We start from the raw sequence: 17,348 nt of genomic DNA, 5'->3' as shown, positions 1-17,348 counted from the left end.
CCTCATCTAGAAAATGAAGAAAATGATACACCTTTAGTGTCAGGTGTGGGTGTTTGTGGAGATTAATTCATTAAGGTTTGTAAAGCATTTTGAAATCTCAGATGGATGGAGTTAGAGATATACAAAATATCATTTCAGTAAGGGAGAGAACTGTGTATATATAGTACTTATAAAGTGCATATGTTGAGGATGGATGGGAAGTGGGAGTACTGTATGTACAGATGAGTGGAATCTATATAAAGTACAGTTTGCATGTGTTGTGGCTTGTGGTTTCCAGGTTATACAAAGGGGTTTATATGCATGGGGAGGTATCGTTTCAATGAGCAGTGGAAAGTCAGAAATTTGAAGCAACTGTGATATGTCATGTGTGAAGTTGAGACATACGGAGTTTATGTCTTATGTCTGAACTGCATGCTTAACACCGCTACCATGAAATTAAATGCTTACCATTATTCTTTCTCAAGTCCCTCACCCCTAAACTTTCTAAAGTATTTTTTCACTGATTCATAGATTCATAGATATTAAGGTCAGAAGGGACCATTATGTTCATCTAGTCTGACCTCCTGCACAATGCAGGCCACAGAATCTCACCCACCCACTCCTGCAATAAACCTCTCACCTATGTCTGAGCTATTGAAGTCCTCAAATCATGGTTTAAAGACTTCAAGGTGCAGAGAATCCTCCAGCAAGTGACCCGTGCCCCATGTTACAGAGGAAGGCGAAAACCCCCCAGGGCCTCTTCCAATCTGCCCTGAAGGAAAATTCCTTCCTGACCCCAAATATGGCGATCAGCTGAACCCTGAGCAAATGGGTAAGATTCACCAGCCAGATACCCAGGACGAATTCTCTGTAGTAACTCAGATCCCACCCCATCTCATCCCATGTCTAGCCACATACAGAATGCAACATTTTATAGGGCAGACAATTTTGAGTTACTGTTACTGACACAGTTGAGTTACTGTTAAATCTTTAAAACATTTTTAAATTGAAAAAAGATATAATTTTGCTGCTGTGATAACTCAACAACTGAAGGAGTTTTCCACAAAACATTTTTTTTTGGTCTGAAACCAAGAGTGGAAAATTTCAACTCAAAAGAATTCTTCATAAAGTTGTAAGTGAAAACAAGTTTAATGAATGTTGATTTGTAACCTTAACTATAGCTCTCACTAAAGTAAAAGCTCTGAAGGAACTTATTAAATCATATTTAGACTACAATATCCAATTTTTATCACCTTTTCTAAACAAAAAACAACAAAAGGAAAATAAAAATAAAGATTGAGAGGTTTAGCTTCTTCAGGTAGGCTAAAAAAATTAGGACTGTACTTGCTAAAGAAGAGGCACTTCAGAAGATAAGACTGCAGTATTCAAAATACAAAAAGAGATTTGGAGTACATAGACAAGCCTCTGAATTAATGCTAAACCTCTGTGAATAGAAGACACAATCAGGAATTGAGGAGCACTGTCTGATGGCACTGTAAGTCAGAATCCTGTGTTCTATTCCTGTGACTGAGTCTCTGACCTTGTCAAAATCACTTATTCTCTATGGGCCTGTTTACCGATCTGTAAGGCTAAGATTTAGTCATGGATATTTTTAGTAAAAGTCATGGACAGGTCACAGGCAATAAACAAAAATTCACGGCCAGTGACCTGTCCATTACTTTTACTATAAATACCCATTACTAAATCTCTGCTCTTAGACCCCTTTGCTCGGGGGGGGGGGGGGGGGCTGCTTCAGCAGTGGGGACTGTCTGCCGTGGGGCGAGGGGGCGTGTCCGAGGCCCATGGGGACTGCTCTCCCAATATCCTCCAGAACCGCCCCTGGATCTGCTGCTCTGACCACCTCTGGGACCGTCCTTGCTCGGGCACTCCCCGGGCTGCTGCTCCAGCTGCCTCCAGGACTGCTATTGCTTGAGCGGTCCCTAGGGCCAGCTGCTCTGGTGGCCCTGGAGTCAGCCGCACCAGTTGCTGCAGCTGCGGAAGTCACAGAGGTTGTAGAAAGTCATGGAATCCGTGACTTCTATGATGTCCGGACAGAATCGCAGCCCTACCCATCTCTAACATGGGAATTCTACTATTCAGTTACCTTATAAGGGTATTATTAGGCTGAATTAATGTTTGTAAAGAAATTTGAAATCCTTAGATGAAAAGTGCTAGAGCAGGGCAAAAGCAAGTAATTAGTAGACCACGCCTTTTTTTATAGAGCGCTGTAATCTTGTGGGACATCCTGTCAAGAGGAGGAGGTTTGTACACTTTTATTCCAAAATTAACTAGACAAGTACTAGAAGTAGTATTATGTGCTATTATTGGGGACTCAAGGTATGGCTTAACTGACTTCCTGCCCATCATATATCTGTAAATATTAGTGTCTAAAAAACATTGTTAGAAAAAATCACTTCTCTATCTCCCTTCAGTAAAGCCCCTGAGGCTCTTCTGGTGTGCCATCCACCTACTCTGCCTCTCACTGTTCCTTCCAAGATTAGATATTGCTCATTACAGAAATCCAATCCTCCGAGATATGAATTAGGAACATGCTTTCTATGGGTTCATGCTTTTCACAGTCTATAAATAAGAGTATCGGGATATGAAAACCAACAGTGCAAACATTTGCCCTATTTCATTAGTTACTATAGCATCTTAAATAAGGGGTTATAAGAAAAGTGCCTACTCAACCGTACTATAACTACAGCAATTGCTAAGATACATTTATGACTAAGAGGACACTTTCATAGTAAGTTTCTATTTTGAGCTAGATATAACTTTCAGAAAAAGCTGCTAAAATTTGTCATGGCTCTTCGTTACTGAAAAAATTTAGGGACAGATCTTCTGCCTCCTCTTATCCCTTTGAGCTATTCCATTTTGCAAACAGGTTGGAAAACCAGCCAAGTACCTGGTCCTAAATGTTTTGGTAAATAATAATTTCAGTCCAAAAGGTAATTTTTTCCCTTAAAGTTATACGTTTCTTTATATAAGTCCCCACCTTGCCAGTCGACATAATACATGGCAGTGGTATTATATGTGAAGATCTTGAGAGTGATAAAATTCAACTGAGGAAAGAAAGATTTGCAAGTTAAACTGGATTGCTCTGAGCTCCAGAACGTTTAAGTGTAGAGAGGATTCTTTGTGCCTTAAATATCATGGATAAACACCCCACATTTGGGTGAAGGCAACTGACACCCCTTCCTTCTGCAGCACTAGTGATTGAAATGGGACACTTTGCATACCATCTCTGGTTTGTCCCAACTAAAACCTCTCCAACGCATCATCAAGGATCTACAACCTATCCTGAAGGATGACCCATCACTCTCACAGATCTTGGGAGACAGGCCAGTCCTTGCTTATAGACAGCCCCCAACCTGAAGCAAATACTCACCAGCAACTACATACCACACAACAAAAACACTAACCCAGGAACCTATCCTTGCAACAAAGCCTGTTGCCAACTGTGTCCACATATCTATTCAGGGGACACCACCACAGGGCCTAATCACATCAACCAGACTATCAGAGGCTCGTGCTCCTGCACATCTACCAATGCGATATATGCCATCATGTGCCAGCAATTCCCCTCTGCCATGTACATTGGTCAAACTGGACAGTCTCTACATAAAAGAATAAATGGACACAAATCAGACGTCAAGAATTATAACATTCAAAAACCAGTCAGAGAACACTTCAATCTCTCTGGTCACTTGATTACAGACCTAAAAGTGGCAATTCTTCAACAAAAAACTTCAAAAACAGACTCCAACGAGAGACTGCTGAATTGGAATTAATTTGCAATCTGGACACCATTAACTTAGGCTTGAATAAAGACTGGGAGTGGATGTGTCATTACACAAAGTAAACTATGTCCCCATGTTTATTTCCCGCCCCCCCTACTGTTCCTCACTCGTTCTTGTCAACTGCTGGAAATGGCCACCTTGATTATCACTACAAAAGGTTTTTATTCTCTCCTGCTGGTAATAGCTCACCTTACCTGATCACTCTTGTTACACTGTGTATGGTAACACACATTGTTTCATGTTCTCCGTGTATATAAAATCTCCCCACTGTATTTTCCACTGCATGTATCCGAAGAAGTGAGTTGTAGCTCACAAAAGCTTATGCTCAAATAAATTTGTTAGTCTCTAAGGTGCCACAAGTACTCCTTTTCTTTTTGTGGATACAGACTAACATGGCTACTACTCTGAAACCAGTCCCTCTTTAGTCACCCTTTGTGGAGGAGCAGAGTGGTCACATAGGTGCATGAAGCCATATGACCCAGGAGCCTTAGGATGCTATATCTGTCTTATTATGGGCATATTTGAGTATTGTAGATGATATTCAGGCTGATCCGCTGGCTAGGATGGAATTTAAGGCCATGCCTCTGAACTCCAATATTTCAGTAAGAATGAGTGTTGATTTTGGTAATCTCAGAGACCCAGAAACTGGAACAATTTCCGAACTGATGAAGCATCCTGAAAGGATTTGCCTTGAATCAGCAGGGATACATGTGGATTCCCGCTCTTCTGAAATGGACTGTAATTACTGTTGAGCATTTGGTGAAGACCTTTGGAGCTGTGATATGACCAAATGGAAAGATCCAATATTGCTACTGTTGAGTCTATGAAACGGAGGTACTTCCTATGAAACAGATAGATGATAGTGTGGAAATATGTGTCCTTTAAACTGAGAGCAGTGAACTACTCCTGCATATCTAGGTAGGGGAGGATGGACAGTAAGAACTTATCAAGATGAGTAAAAAAGTATACCAGATGCCTAAAATCCAGGATAAGACTTAATCCTCCCCTCCTTTTGAGAATCAAAAACTAACAGGAATAGAATCCTTTTCATTTAAATTGTTTTAAACTTCTTCTATGGCTCCCAGTTGAAGGGAAGAGACCACTTCTTTTTTCAAGTTTATCCTCAGAAGGGTCCATGAAATGGGATGAAGAGGGAGGGAGGCAGCTATGGACTAGAATAGGATGAAGAAACCTTGTCTGGTACTTTGAGAATCCACTGGTCTGAGGTGATTCTATTCCATGGCAGGAAGAAATAAGGCATTGCAAAATGTGGGAGAAAATGGAAGAGATCTGTAAAATGGTCTAGTCCAAGGCTCTCAAACTGACCATCAAACTTACTGCTTGCATTCTAATGCAACAACTAATGATCCAGAGGACAGAGTAAAGATCCTATTCCTAGAATAGTGTGGTTACTTTCCAGGTGGCTCACCGGGTGTTTTAGTATAAATTCTGGCCAGACCTTTGCCTGAAGGTACTTGTATCTAAAAGAGAACTTCCTTGTAGTGGCAAAGAAAACCTAAAGGATGCTCTTGAGTCTCTCAGAATAAGCAGAGAATCATCTTGATTTAAAGACCTCAGGACCTTCGAAGCACAACTCCTCGATGGTGCTTCTGCAGCATCTTGAGAAGTCTGGAGGACTGTAGCTCAGAGGATCTTTGCATAGTTACCGTAATGGCAAATGAGAGGGCAGCTTGTCAGAGGCATTCACTGCTGCTTGAAGGGAGTATGTGATGTTGGCAGACCAGGTGCCAGCTCATGCCAATGCCCTTAAACCTCACTGAACACTTACAAATGCATAGCTGGAAACTAGTGTGTTAGCATTTTTAAAATAGATGTTAAGTTTCTAAGAATGTGTTTAGTGTTTGGACTTTATGAAATGCTTGTGAGTTGCTGCATTCACAAATATCACTTATAATATCTGTATCCCATATTATAAGGTAATATACAAGTGTTTGCTTTGTAACTATTAAAGTGTTTGCTATGAAGCTGGAAGCCCTCCCCACCCCCCAGTCAGGAGAGAAGCATTACCATGTGTGAAATACTAGTTTACCATGAGAGTTATCATCTCCTGCCCAAAAAAAGAAGGCATGCGGACACCAGAGAAATGATTGTGGAATATCAGGGAATGATTGTTGATTGTTCCCCCCCACAACCACGAAGAGGAGACATGCACAAACCCGCATTCCGTCACACGTTGAACTCTGGGGGAAGAGAATAAATATCCCTGACCAGAAGGAACTGCATCACTATACTGCTTGGAATTGAGAGGGCAGTATTTCTAAGCTTAAACAAGCAATCCCCAAGCTGTTTAGCTTGGGTTAGCCCTAAAAGACATATAGAGCTTGCATATTACAGCAGCTTCTATACCTTTTAAAACCCAACACTGTAATTCATTAGTATGTGTATATTTACTTGCTTTAACCTTGTAAATAACTCATTTCTTTTTCCTAGTTAATAAATGTGTAGTTAGTGTATTATAGGATTGGCTACAAGCATTGTCTTTGGTTTGAGATATAAGGTACAATTGACCTGGGGTAAGTGACTGGTCCTTTGAGACTGGGAGTAACCTGAATATTGATGTGATTTTTGGTATAAGGGATCATCTAACACAAAGGCAGGCTTTCCTGGGTGGCAAGATAGACCGCAGTGCTTAAGACAATTGTCTGACTCCATGCTAAGTCTGGTATAGTGCTTGAGGAGTTCACACCTGATATTTCATTGGTGAAATCTAATTATAGAACACACAACCAGTTGGGGGTTTGTGCCCTTGTTCTTGACAGACTGCCATGAGATGGGCATGCACGTTCATGAACCACTTCAGACAGCTTGACAGAGAGAGACTTTGTGAGACTTTTTTTGCCTCATTTCTGGTGTCCTCAAGCAGCTGATCAAGAAGAGGAGACCAGTTTGTCCCAGTTGAATAAATCAGTTAACCAGCAAATGTGGTAGTACAGTGGATTGTAAGGTGCCTAATGAATAAGGGTTCCTGCCCAGAAGTTCTAGGGATGTACTTTTGAGAGCCAAATTGTTTGGATGTTTCTTAGGCTGCTGAAAGAATAGGAACCCCAATGTAGGATTGAAAAAAAGGACCCAAAGCACTTTTGAGGAGCTAAATATCAGCTATCTTGGAAGTGGCTGGCATTAATGGAAGTATAGGTTATAGATCTTTTATTGGCTCCAGAATGTCTTCATTTATGGGCACAGCCAGTGTGCCTGACTGTTTGGAGTGAAATATATCAGTTTATGTGTTTTGTCCTGCACTACCAAAATTCTAGATCCAAGGACGCTGCAGTTCTGGACAAGAGCTTCTGAAAGGCCTTGAAAGCAACTGGAGAAGGGAGTCAGGGACTGGTGGGAGGAACAGTAGCTGGAGTAACAGCCTCAACAGAAAACACATGAGGTTTCTGTTGTTAATCTTCCACTTGCTCTCAATTTCCTCATCCTCTAAAGAAAAGGGGCATTGAGATAGCTAGCTCTCCTAATTAATCTCAGAGGAGAAGTCAACTTCAGTCTTTTGTCAGTGTTTGTTCCCAGAATGACTTATGTTAAAATGGGGGTGTTATATCTACATTGCCCAGTTAGAACATGCTATTGACCCATGAGGATGGAAGAGAAATATCTAGAGGGGCCCAGGAAATGGAGAAGCAGACAAAGAATCATATGTTCATCTATCAGTACAGCACCTGAAATTAATTCTTCTATTTTTATAGACCAAAAAAAAAAAAAAAGACCCTGAAAAAAGCAAATCTGTTGTTGTCCAGAGAATAAGCTTGCTCTTTTCTTTCTGCAGGGTAAACCTCGACCCAAAATCACTTGGACAAAAGATGGTCAAACACTAGACACCAAAGAGGTGGGAATTCGGAACAGCACCACAGACACTATCCTGTTCATTCGAAAGGCTGAGCATCACCACTCAGGAACATATGAAGTGGAAGTTCAGATAGAAAACATGAATGATAAAGTTGCTATTACCATGCAGATAATGGGTAAGAAACTGGTGACTCTAAAGCTCAGCATTTAAAATTGTGGAATTAGTATGTGTATCCTTCTGCACAGGAGAAGAAAGTATGGATCCCAGCCCTGGTGGGTTTATGCATGATTTTACTACAGGTAGGAAATATGAATCCAGGAATTAGTATGCTGGTGTCATGATCCTTCTACACCCAGGGGTTGTAAATGCAAAAAAATCATGGGACTAGTATGTGTATTATTCTATTCTTCCCAGAGTCAGAGAGGGGCGCTAATATATTAGTAGGAGGATTCTACTTGATTCAGGTTGTGAATTTACCCTAATTTTCTAAAAGAATTCAGAGAATACTTGTCTAATACAATTATAGCAGACAGAGATGGAAAGACCTATTAGATTAGATAAGGGCTTGTCTACATGATGCATTAGTCCACATCAGTGGGTGTAAATTTTAGTTCACATGAGCATGTCATGGACTTACTGGTTGTGTGGACACTGCTGGCACATACGAAAAGCTCCCTAGTACATGTTAGTGAAGTTCTTCACAGGACTACCTTAACACACACTACGGAATGTTTAGTGGGTGCCAGCAGTGTCCACAAGTCCAGTTAGTAAACAACACACTAATGGTACACTTAGGATTTACAACCCTCAGGTGCAGAGTAACATATCCCATAAGCAAGCCCAAAGACAGTCCATCCCTTGTAGCCCAGTACAGAATTGTTCTGTACTGCACATTTCTACTCTCATTTTAATGGCACTTCCATAAATTCTCTTGGAAGATTATTCACAGACTAATATATATCTCATAGTCAGCAAGAATTCTGTTATAGCTCTGTGTAACATACTAAATAATGCTAATGCTAAACACTAATAATACAAAATAATATTTTATCTTTGCTGTTAACCATCTGCAAATATTTTAAGAATAAAATGTTGCTTAGCCACATTATAAATATTGTGCTCTTCTAGGAGGAAAGGTTAAATCACTTCCTTCAGACCCCATCATTTTTGTTCTCCTTAAACTTCCTCCAATTTGTCAATATCTTTCTGGGAATGTGTAATTTTATTGAACTTTATTATTTAATATAATTTCTGACCATTTAGAACTGATAATATGGAGCTTATTACATATTGTTGAAAATTTTAAAAATTTTAATATATATATAGGATAAAGATGGCAAGAGTGAGCACCTAATGGTTTTAGACACAAAGGACCTAAGGCAGGGGTGGGCAAACCTTTTGGCCGAAGGGCCACATCTGGGTATGGAAATTGTATGGCAGGCCATGAATGCTCACAAAATTGAGGGGTGGGGTGCAGGAGAGGGTGCAAGCTCCAGCTGGGGGTGCAGGAGGGTGTTCTGGGCTGGGACCGAGAGCAGAATAGGGATCAGGACCTGGGGCAGGGGTTGGGGCGTGGGAGGGGGCCAGGGGTGCAGGTTCCAGGCGGCGCTTACCTCAAGCGGCTCCCAGAAGCAGCGGCATGTCCCCCCTCCGGCTCCTATGCAGAGGCACGGCCAGGCAACCGCACACTGCACGCTGCCCCTGCAGCTCCCATTGGCCGTGGTTCCCGGCCACTGGGAGCTGCGGGGGTAGCACTTGGGGTGGGGGCAGCGTACGGAGCCCCCTGGCCGCCCCTGCACATAGGAGCCAGAGGGGGGACATGCCGCTGCTTCCAGGAGCTGCGCAGAGCAGGGAAAGCCCCCAAGCCTGCTCCCTGGCTGGAGCGCCAGAGTGGGGCAAGTCCCAGACCCTGCTCTCCGGCGGGAGCTCGAGGGCCGGATTAAAACGTCTGGAGGGCCAGATGCGGCCCCTGGGCTGTAGTTTTCCCACTCCTGACCTAAGGCATGCTCTGGTCCTATACAACAATACTAAGTATTTTCCTTCCAATGTTTGCTACATCTCGTACCATAAAAATGACTTTATATAGAGAGAGTCATTTTATATATCATGATATATACAGTCATTTTATATATCGTAAAAATGACTTTATATTTTACATATTGTGACAAAGTTCCTGCTCTACCTTGGTGTGTCTTGTGCTTATTGGTGGATTTGCTCGCCTTGGAGCTTCACAGCAGCCCTCAGCTTGGCCATTTTTCTGAACCCACAGTCCAGGTCGACGTCCCCTGTGTCTGACCAGGAGTTGGGAGGATTTGGGGGGAACCCGGGCCCGCCCTCTACTCCGGGTTACAGCCCAGGGCCCTGTGGAAAGCAGCTGTCTAGAGTGCCTCCTGGAATAGCTGTGCAACAGCTACAACTCCCTGGGCTACTTCCCCCTGGCCTCCTCCCAACACCTTCTTTATCCTCACCATAGGACCTTCCTCCTGGTGTCTGATAATGCTCGTACACCTCAGTCCTCCAACAGTCCACGTTCTCACTCTCAGCTCCTAGTGCCTCTTGCTCCCAGCTCCTCACATGCACACCACAAACTGAAGTGAGCTGCTTTTTAAAACCCAGATGCCCTGATTAGCCTGCCTTAATTGATTCTAGCAGCTTCTTGATTGGCTGCAGGTGTTCTAATCAGCCTGTCTTAATTGTCTCCAAAAGGTTCCTGATTCTTCTGGAACCTTCCCTGTTATCTTAGCCAGCGAAAAGGGACCTACTTAGCCTGGGGCTAATATATCTGCCTTCTATTATTCTCCTATAGCCATCTAGCCCGACCCTGTCACATATCCCCCCTCTCTGCTCAACACTACGGGGTTGGGTAACTTGGGACGTCAGGCAGTGTATTTGTGACAAGCTATCTGCATTGCCATGGTGGCTTCCAGCCCGGTGTTGTACGGTGAATTGGAAAGGTTGTAGGGACAGGAACCATCTGGTCACCCTTGCGTTCTTCTCTTTATTTCACTGCATCCACTGGAGGGGTGCATGGTCGGTCACAAGGGTAAACCGTCGTCCCAGAAGGTAATAACATAGTGTTTCCATGGTCCATTTTACAGCAAAGCACTCTCTTTCAACCACAGCATACTTCTTCTCTCTGAGGAGGAGTTTCCTGCTGAGGTAGAGGACTGGGTGTTCTTCATCTCCGACCATCTGTGACAGGACAGCTCCCAATCCTACTTCAGATGCATCTGTTTGTAAAATGAATTCTTTGTTGAAGTCTGGGGCTATAAGCACGGGGTTACTGCAGAGGGCTGTCTGTAGACCCATGAATGCTTTCTCTGCGGCATCTGTCCGCTTCACCATGTCTGGACCCCGGGCTTTTATCAAGTCTGTTAGGGGACTCGCTCTGGTAGCAAAATGGGGAATAAATCGTCAGTAGTACCCCACCACACCCAGGAATGCCCGGACTTGCTTTTTCCGATTCAGCCGGGGCCAATTTTAGATAGCCTCTAGTTTGTTTAGTTGGGGCTTACCCATGCCCCTTCCTACAATGTAGCCAAGGTATTTAGCCTCGGCTAGCCGTATAGCACACTTGGCTGGGTTGGCTGTGAGACCAGCCTATCTTAGCATGTCCAGAACCGCTTCCACCTTTCCTAAGTGGGTTTCCCACAGTCAGGGGCGTGAATAATCACACCATCCAGGTATGCCGCTCCATAACTGGTATGGGGCCGTAGGAGCTTGTCTATAAGATGCTGGAAGGTGGCAGGTGCCCCATGCAATCCAAAAGGAAGAACAGTATATTGAAACAGACCCTCTAGTGTAGAGAATGCCACCTTTTCTTTCGCATCTTTGGCAAGGGGAATCTGCTAGTATCCCTTTGTTAAATCAAGGGTGGTCAAAAATTGGGCATTGCCCAGGCAGTCAATTAACTCATCAATACAGGGTATGGGATATGCATCGAATTTGGATATCTCATTCAGCCGACGAAAGTCATTACAAAACCTAGTGGTGCCATCGGGTTTGGGCACCAACACAATCGGGCTTGACCACTGACTGTGGGACTCTTCGATGACTCCCAGCTCCAACATCCTTTTTACCTCTGCCTTGATCTCCTCCCATTTTGCTGCTGGGACCCGATAGGGCCTTAAAGTTACCTTTACCCCAGGGTCTGTGATAATGTGGTGATATGCTTCAATGGTCTGGCCTGGTTTGGTTGAAAACACGTTCTGGTATCGGTTGATCATCTCAATTACCTCCTTCTTCTGGTTTGGTGTCAGATCAGTGGATATCCTGATCTGCTCCTGCACATTATTTCCCTGGATTGGGGTCTCTTGGGCCACTACACATGCCTCTCGTTGGTGCCAAGGCTTTAAGAGGTTAATGTGATAAATTTGTTCTTGTTTCCGGCATCCTGGCTGCTGCATCTTGTAGGTTACTTTCCCCACGGGTTCAACCACCTCATAGGGCCCCTACCATTGGGCCAAAAGCTTGCTTTCTGCTGTGGGTACCAACACCATCACCCAATCCCCTGGTTGGAACCATCGGACTTTTGCCTGGCGATTGTAATAGATTTGCTGGGCCTCCTGTGCCTTTTCCAAATGTTCCCGTACAATAGGGGTGACCCAGGCTATCCGTTCTTGCATCTGCAATACATGGTCAATTATATTTCTCCCCTCATTGGGTTCCTCTTCCCAGATTTCTTTTGCAATATCTAGTATGCCACGGGGGTGGTGCCCATATAATAATTCAAAGGGGGAAAACCCAGTGGAGGCCTGAGGTACCTCCCAGATTGCAAACATAAGGTAGGGAAGTAGGGTGTCCCAATCCTTCCCGTCTCAACTTACCACTTTCCTTATCATTGTCTTGAGGGTTCGGTTAAACCTTTCTACCAGCCCATCAGTCTGCGGATGATAGACTGAAGTTCTCAGGGTATGTATATGGAGCAGCGGTCCTTCATTAGCTTCAACATAAATGGGCTACCTTCGTCTGTTAATATCTCCTTTGGTAGCCCCACTCGGGCAAAGATCCCCACCAACTCTTTAGCTATCGTTTTAGAGGCCGTGTTCTATAGGGGGACGGCTTCTGGGTAGTGAGTAGCATAAGCCAAAATGACAAGTATATATTGGTGGCCCTGGGCTGTCTTCTCCAGGGGTCCCACTAGATCCATGGCTATTCACTCGAAGGGGACGTCTATGATGGGAAGGGGTACTAATGGTGCCCTCAAGTGCGGACGGGGACTGTGCAGCTGACACTCCGGGCAGGATGCACAGTACCTCCGCACTTCTTCATATACTCCGGGCCAGAAGAATTGTCGTAGGATCCATGCCAGGGTCTTCTCTACCCCCAAATGCCCCCCAAAAAGATGACTATGGGCCAGATTTAATACAGCATTGTGGTGTTTTTGAGGTACTAGGATCTGCTGTACCTTCTGCCCCTGTACTGGTGCAACCCGGTATAAGAGATTCTTCTTCATTATGAAGTAGGGTCCTGGTCCCTGGGTTTTCCCTTCCATGGGGACCCCATCTATTTCGGTCACCTCCTTCCTAATGTTGTCGTACCTGGGGTCTTCAGCCTGGTCCCATCCAAAATTTCCTCTCCCAGGGCTAATCTTCCCAAGATCTAGGGGGTCAGTCTCTGTTGCCTCTACTGGTTCAGAGGCGTTAGGGTGTGGGTCAGACTCGGGTGCTTCTTCCTCCTGGGTGGCCTCCTTTTCAGCTGCTTGGGTCCGCCTACCTATGAGAACGAACCTCTGGCTTTGGGCCAGTATTTGGGTTCCCAAGGCATTAGCTGCCCTTCTTTCCCTTTTTGTCTTTCTACGCTGTCTGGGAGTAGAGAACAAATCTGGGGATATTTCAGAGAAGGTTGGGGGTTGACAGTCTACTGTGGATGCCTCACTACTTTCAGGGCTTCCCCCTTTCTCCAATTCCCCTACCAGGAGTAAGTCTCCAAACCCTGGGAAGTCCCTCCCTATGAGCACTGGGTATGGGAGTTTAAGGACTACACCTGCTGCTACCTCAGTAGTGTTCCCCATAATCTCGATTTTTACTGGGATGGTGGGGTAATAACCAACTGTCCCATGGATGCATGTTATCCCTGTACACTTGGCCCACAGCAGCTGATTACGCTTCACGAGCTTCCCCGAGATAAGCGTGATAGCACTCCCCGAATCAACCAGTACTGTGGTCTCTACACCATTTAGCTTCACTGATCTAGTGTACATATGTGGGGTTAGTGAGACCCGCACAAGGTGGATTAGGGAGCACAGGTCTGCCCAGTTCCCTAGGTTACACTGCATAGGGTCCTCGGCATTGGGACACTGTGCAGCTATGTGTCCCCACTCCCCGCAGGCGTAACACCTGTATGGAGCCCTAGGCATTCCCCGGTCTCTGGGTTTGGGTAGTCTAACATCACAATTCTCTTTCCCCTCAGTGCTCCGACTCCTTGTGGCTTCTGGTGGGCCTTCAGCCCCTCTCTTTTTCCACCTAGGTTCTCCTGGTGGCCCAGTTACCCGAGCTCTAGGGCTTCGTGCTGCTAGTTTAACCCAGGGTGCTTCTTCCTTAACTGGTCGGGTCAGGTCACTCGCCGTCCTTTGCCCTTCTACCAGCGCGACAACCTCGTCGTAGGTGGAGGGTTGGTTCTGGCTTACCCAGGTGCGAAGGTCTGGCGGTAGTCCTCTCATGTACCGGTCGATGACCAGAACCTCTAGTATCTCCTCTGGACTCCAGGACTCAGTTCGTAACCACTTTCATGCGAGATGGATGAGGTCATATAATTGGGACCGCGAGGTTTTGTTTTCCTAGTACCTCCACTCATGATATCACTGGGCTCGCACTGCAGTTGTTACCCGAGATCTGGCCAGGATCTCTGCTTTCAGCTGGGGGTAGTCTGCTGCAGCCTCTTCAGGCAAATCATAGTAGGCCTTCTGGGCCTCCCCACACAGGAATGGAGCGAGGATGCCAGACCACTGTTCTTGGGCCAAGCCTTCCGCAGGGCTGTCCTCTCAAAGGCCAGGAGGTATGCCTCTACATCATCCTCCCGCATCATTTTCTGCAGGCAATTGCTGGCCCGAATGATCTGCGTCCCATCATGGCCACGGTTCAGCTCTGTAAGGGCCTTTACCTGGTTTACCAGTTCTTGCAACATAGCCCGGTCTTGAGCAGCCTGGTCCATCAGCAGCCGAGTAGTGTCTTGCTGCAGCCGCACTGCCTCCTGTTGGGCGGCTGCCTGGACACGAGTAGCCTCCTCCTGGGCAGCCGTTGCTTGTATCAGTGCCCACACTACCTCCTCCACTGTGGTGAAAAAAAATAAAAATAGACCCTCTTCCTCCCCCCCCATCCTTCCAAACACCCTCTTTCTTCCGCCGCGCTGTGGACACCAGATCCCACTTCTAACACCAGTTGTGACAAAGTTCCTGCTCTACCTTGGTGGGTCTTGCGCTTATTGGTGGATTTGCTCGCCTTGGAGTTTCACGGCAGCCCTCAGCGTGGCCATTTTTCTGAACCCACAGTCCAGGTCGACGACTCCTGTGTCTGACCAGGAGTTGGGAGGATTTGGGGGGAACCCGGGCCCGCCCTCTACTCCGGGTTACAGCCCAGGGCCCTGTGGAATGCAGCTGTCTAGAGTGCCTCCTGGAATAGCTGTGCAACAGCTACAACTCCCTGGGCTACTTCCCCCTGGCCTCCTCCCAACACCTTCTTTATCCTCACCATAGGACCTTCCTCCTGGTGTCTGATAATGCTCGTACACCTCAGTCCTCAAACAGTCCGTGTCCTCACTCTCAGCTCCTAGTGCCTCTTGCTCCCAGCTCCTCACACACACACCACAAACTGAAGTGAGCTGCTTTTTAAAACCCAGGTGCCCTGATTAGCCTGCCTTAATTGATTCTAGCAGCTTCTTGATTGGCTGCAGGTGTTCTAATCAGCCTGTCTTAATTGTCTCCAAAATGTTCCTGATTCTTCTGGAACCTTCCCTGTTACCTTACCCAGGGAAAAGGGACCTACTTAGCCTGGGGCTAATATATTTGCCTTCTATTACTCTCCTATAGCCATCTAGCCCGACCCTGTCACAATATATATATCAGTTGTCAGAGAACCATTTCCCATAGAAACTTAATGGCTGACAAAGTGTGAGTAATCTTATTACATTTATTAAGATGTACCAGGCCTGCAGGACTGGTGTAAGATTTCTAAATTCTTAGGTATATAGCTTTGCCACAACATTAAATTTCAGTTAATCTCCTGCTGATCACCAAAAGGGCTTGGATACTTGCAGAGCCATCTGCAGCCAAACCATGAATTTAAATTATTGACTCAGCCCCTCATTCATCAGAGCTGCCCTACTTCACTTCTGTCAACAGCACCTTCTGCTCTCCAGATTTGTATGTTCTTGGCAGGAGAGAAACGTGGGAGAAACAGGCAGGCTGTTTTTTATTGACGGCAGTGCTACAGTTGCTATGTAACAGCATGCATAGGTCAGCTGAAAGGGTGAGAGCCTAACCTGGCTGTCAAAGAACCAATACATCAATCACTGATCCTTTGATAAATCAGTTAATCTTCCTTGACAGATGTCTACTTGCTGAGGGATTAATGCCTACAGCCTCATGTGCTCTTACCTTTTGGGGACTGGGGTGAGGAAGCAGGCAACCAAAAACTGGACTGTCCTGAAATAAGTCCCTTTCATCCCCAGAGAAGAAAGAGAACTATACACTCTCAAGCTGTTTGAAGTGGCTCAAGAGTGTGAGTACCAACTTCAGGACAGACTGTTAAGAAGCGGAGCACAAACCCCAAACTGACTGGGTGATCTATACTTAGATTTCAGCAACCAAGTATCAAGTGTGAACTCCTCAAGCACTGTAACAGCCTTAATACAGAGTCAGAGAGAGTCCATTTGGGTACTTTAGTCTATATTGCCAGGTAAGCCTGCCGTTGTGATAGATGATCCCTTACACCAAAAATCACAATAATATTCAAGTTACTCCCAGTCCCAAAGGACCAGTCACTTGTCCCAGGTCAATTGCACCTTAGATCTTACACCCAAGAAAATGCTTGTAGCCAATCCTATAATACATTAACTAAAGATTTATTAACAAGGTTAAAGCAGGTAAACATACATACACAAATGAGTTACAGTCTTAAATTCAAAGGATGGTAGAAGCTTCTATCATAAGCCAGGCCAAGCACTGAGGATCCCGAGATTATCCCGGAAGTTACTAGATCGCAGGCCCTGGTTCTCATGGGAGACTTCAATCACCCTGATATCTGTTGGGAGAGCAATACAGCGGTGCACAGACAATCCAAGAAGTTTTTGGAAAGGGTTGGGGACAAGTTCCTGGTGCAAGTGCTGGAGGAACCAAATGGGGCAGAGCTCTTCTTGACCTGCTGCTCACAAACTGGGAAGAATTAGTAGGGGAAGCTAAAGTGGATGGGAACCTGGGAGGCAGTGACCATGAGATGGTCGAGTTTAGGATCCTGACACAGGGAAGAAAGGAGAGCAGCAGAATACGGACCCTGGACTTCAGAAAACCAGACTATGACTCCCTCAGGGAACTGATGGGCAGGATCCCCTGGGAGAATAACATGAGGGGGAAAGGAGTCCAGGAGAGCTGGCTGTATTTTAAAGAATCTTTATTGACGTAACAGGGACAAACCATCCCGATGTGTAGAAAGAATAGTAAATATGGCAGGCGACCAGCTTGACTTAAGAGTGAAATCCTTGCTGATCTTGAACAAAAAAAGAAGCTCACAAGAAGTGGAAGATTGGACAAATGACCAGGG

General features: G+C 45.3%; 1 protein-coding gene across 4 annotated transcripts in view; it reads left to right on the top strand.

The window, feature by feature from the left end:
- The window catches only part of MYBPC3 (myosin binding protein C3), a 135,976-nt gene that overhangs the window by 101,901 nt on the left and 16,727 nt on the right, over positions 1-17,348 (top strand). For all 4 annotated transcript variants that reach the window (XM_075129623.1, XM_075129622.1, XM_075129620.1 and 1 more), the window contains one exon: positions 7,573-7,768. In XM_075129623.1, coding sequence (XP_074985724.1) covers positions 7,573-7,768 — 196 coding nt within the window. The remainder of the gene's footprint in view (positions 1-7,572; positions 7,769-17,348) is intronic.

This window comes from Caretta caretta, chromosome 6 (assembly GCF_965140235.1).
Source record: "Caretta caretta isolate rCarCar2 chromosome 6, rCarCar1.hap1, whole genome shotgun sequence".
In the NCBI taxonomy this organism is placed as follows: domain Eukaryota; kingdom Metazoa; phylum Chordata; order Testudines; family Cheloniidae; genus Caretta; species Caretta caretta.
The sequence above is the reverse complement of the archived record's forward strand: the minus strand, read 5'-3'. Positions and strand labels throughout refer to the sequence as shown.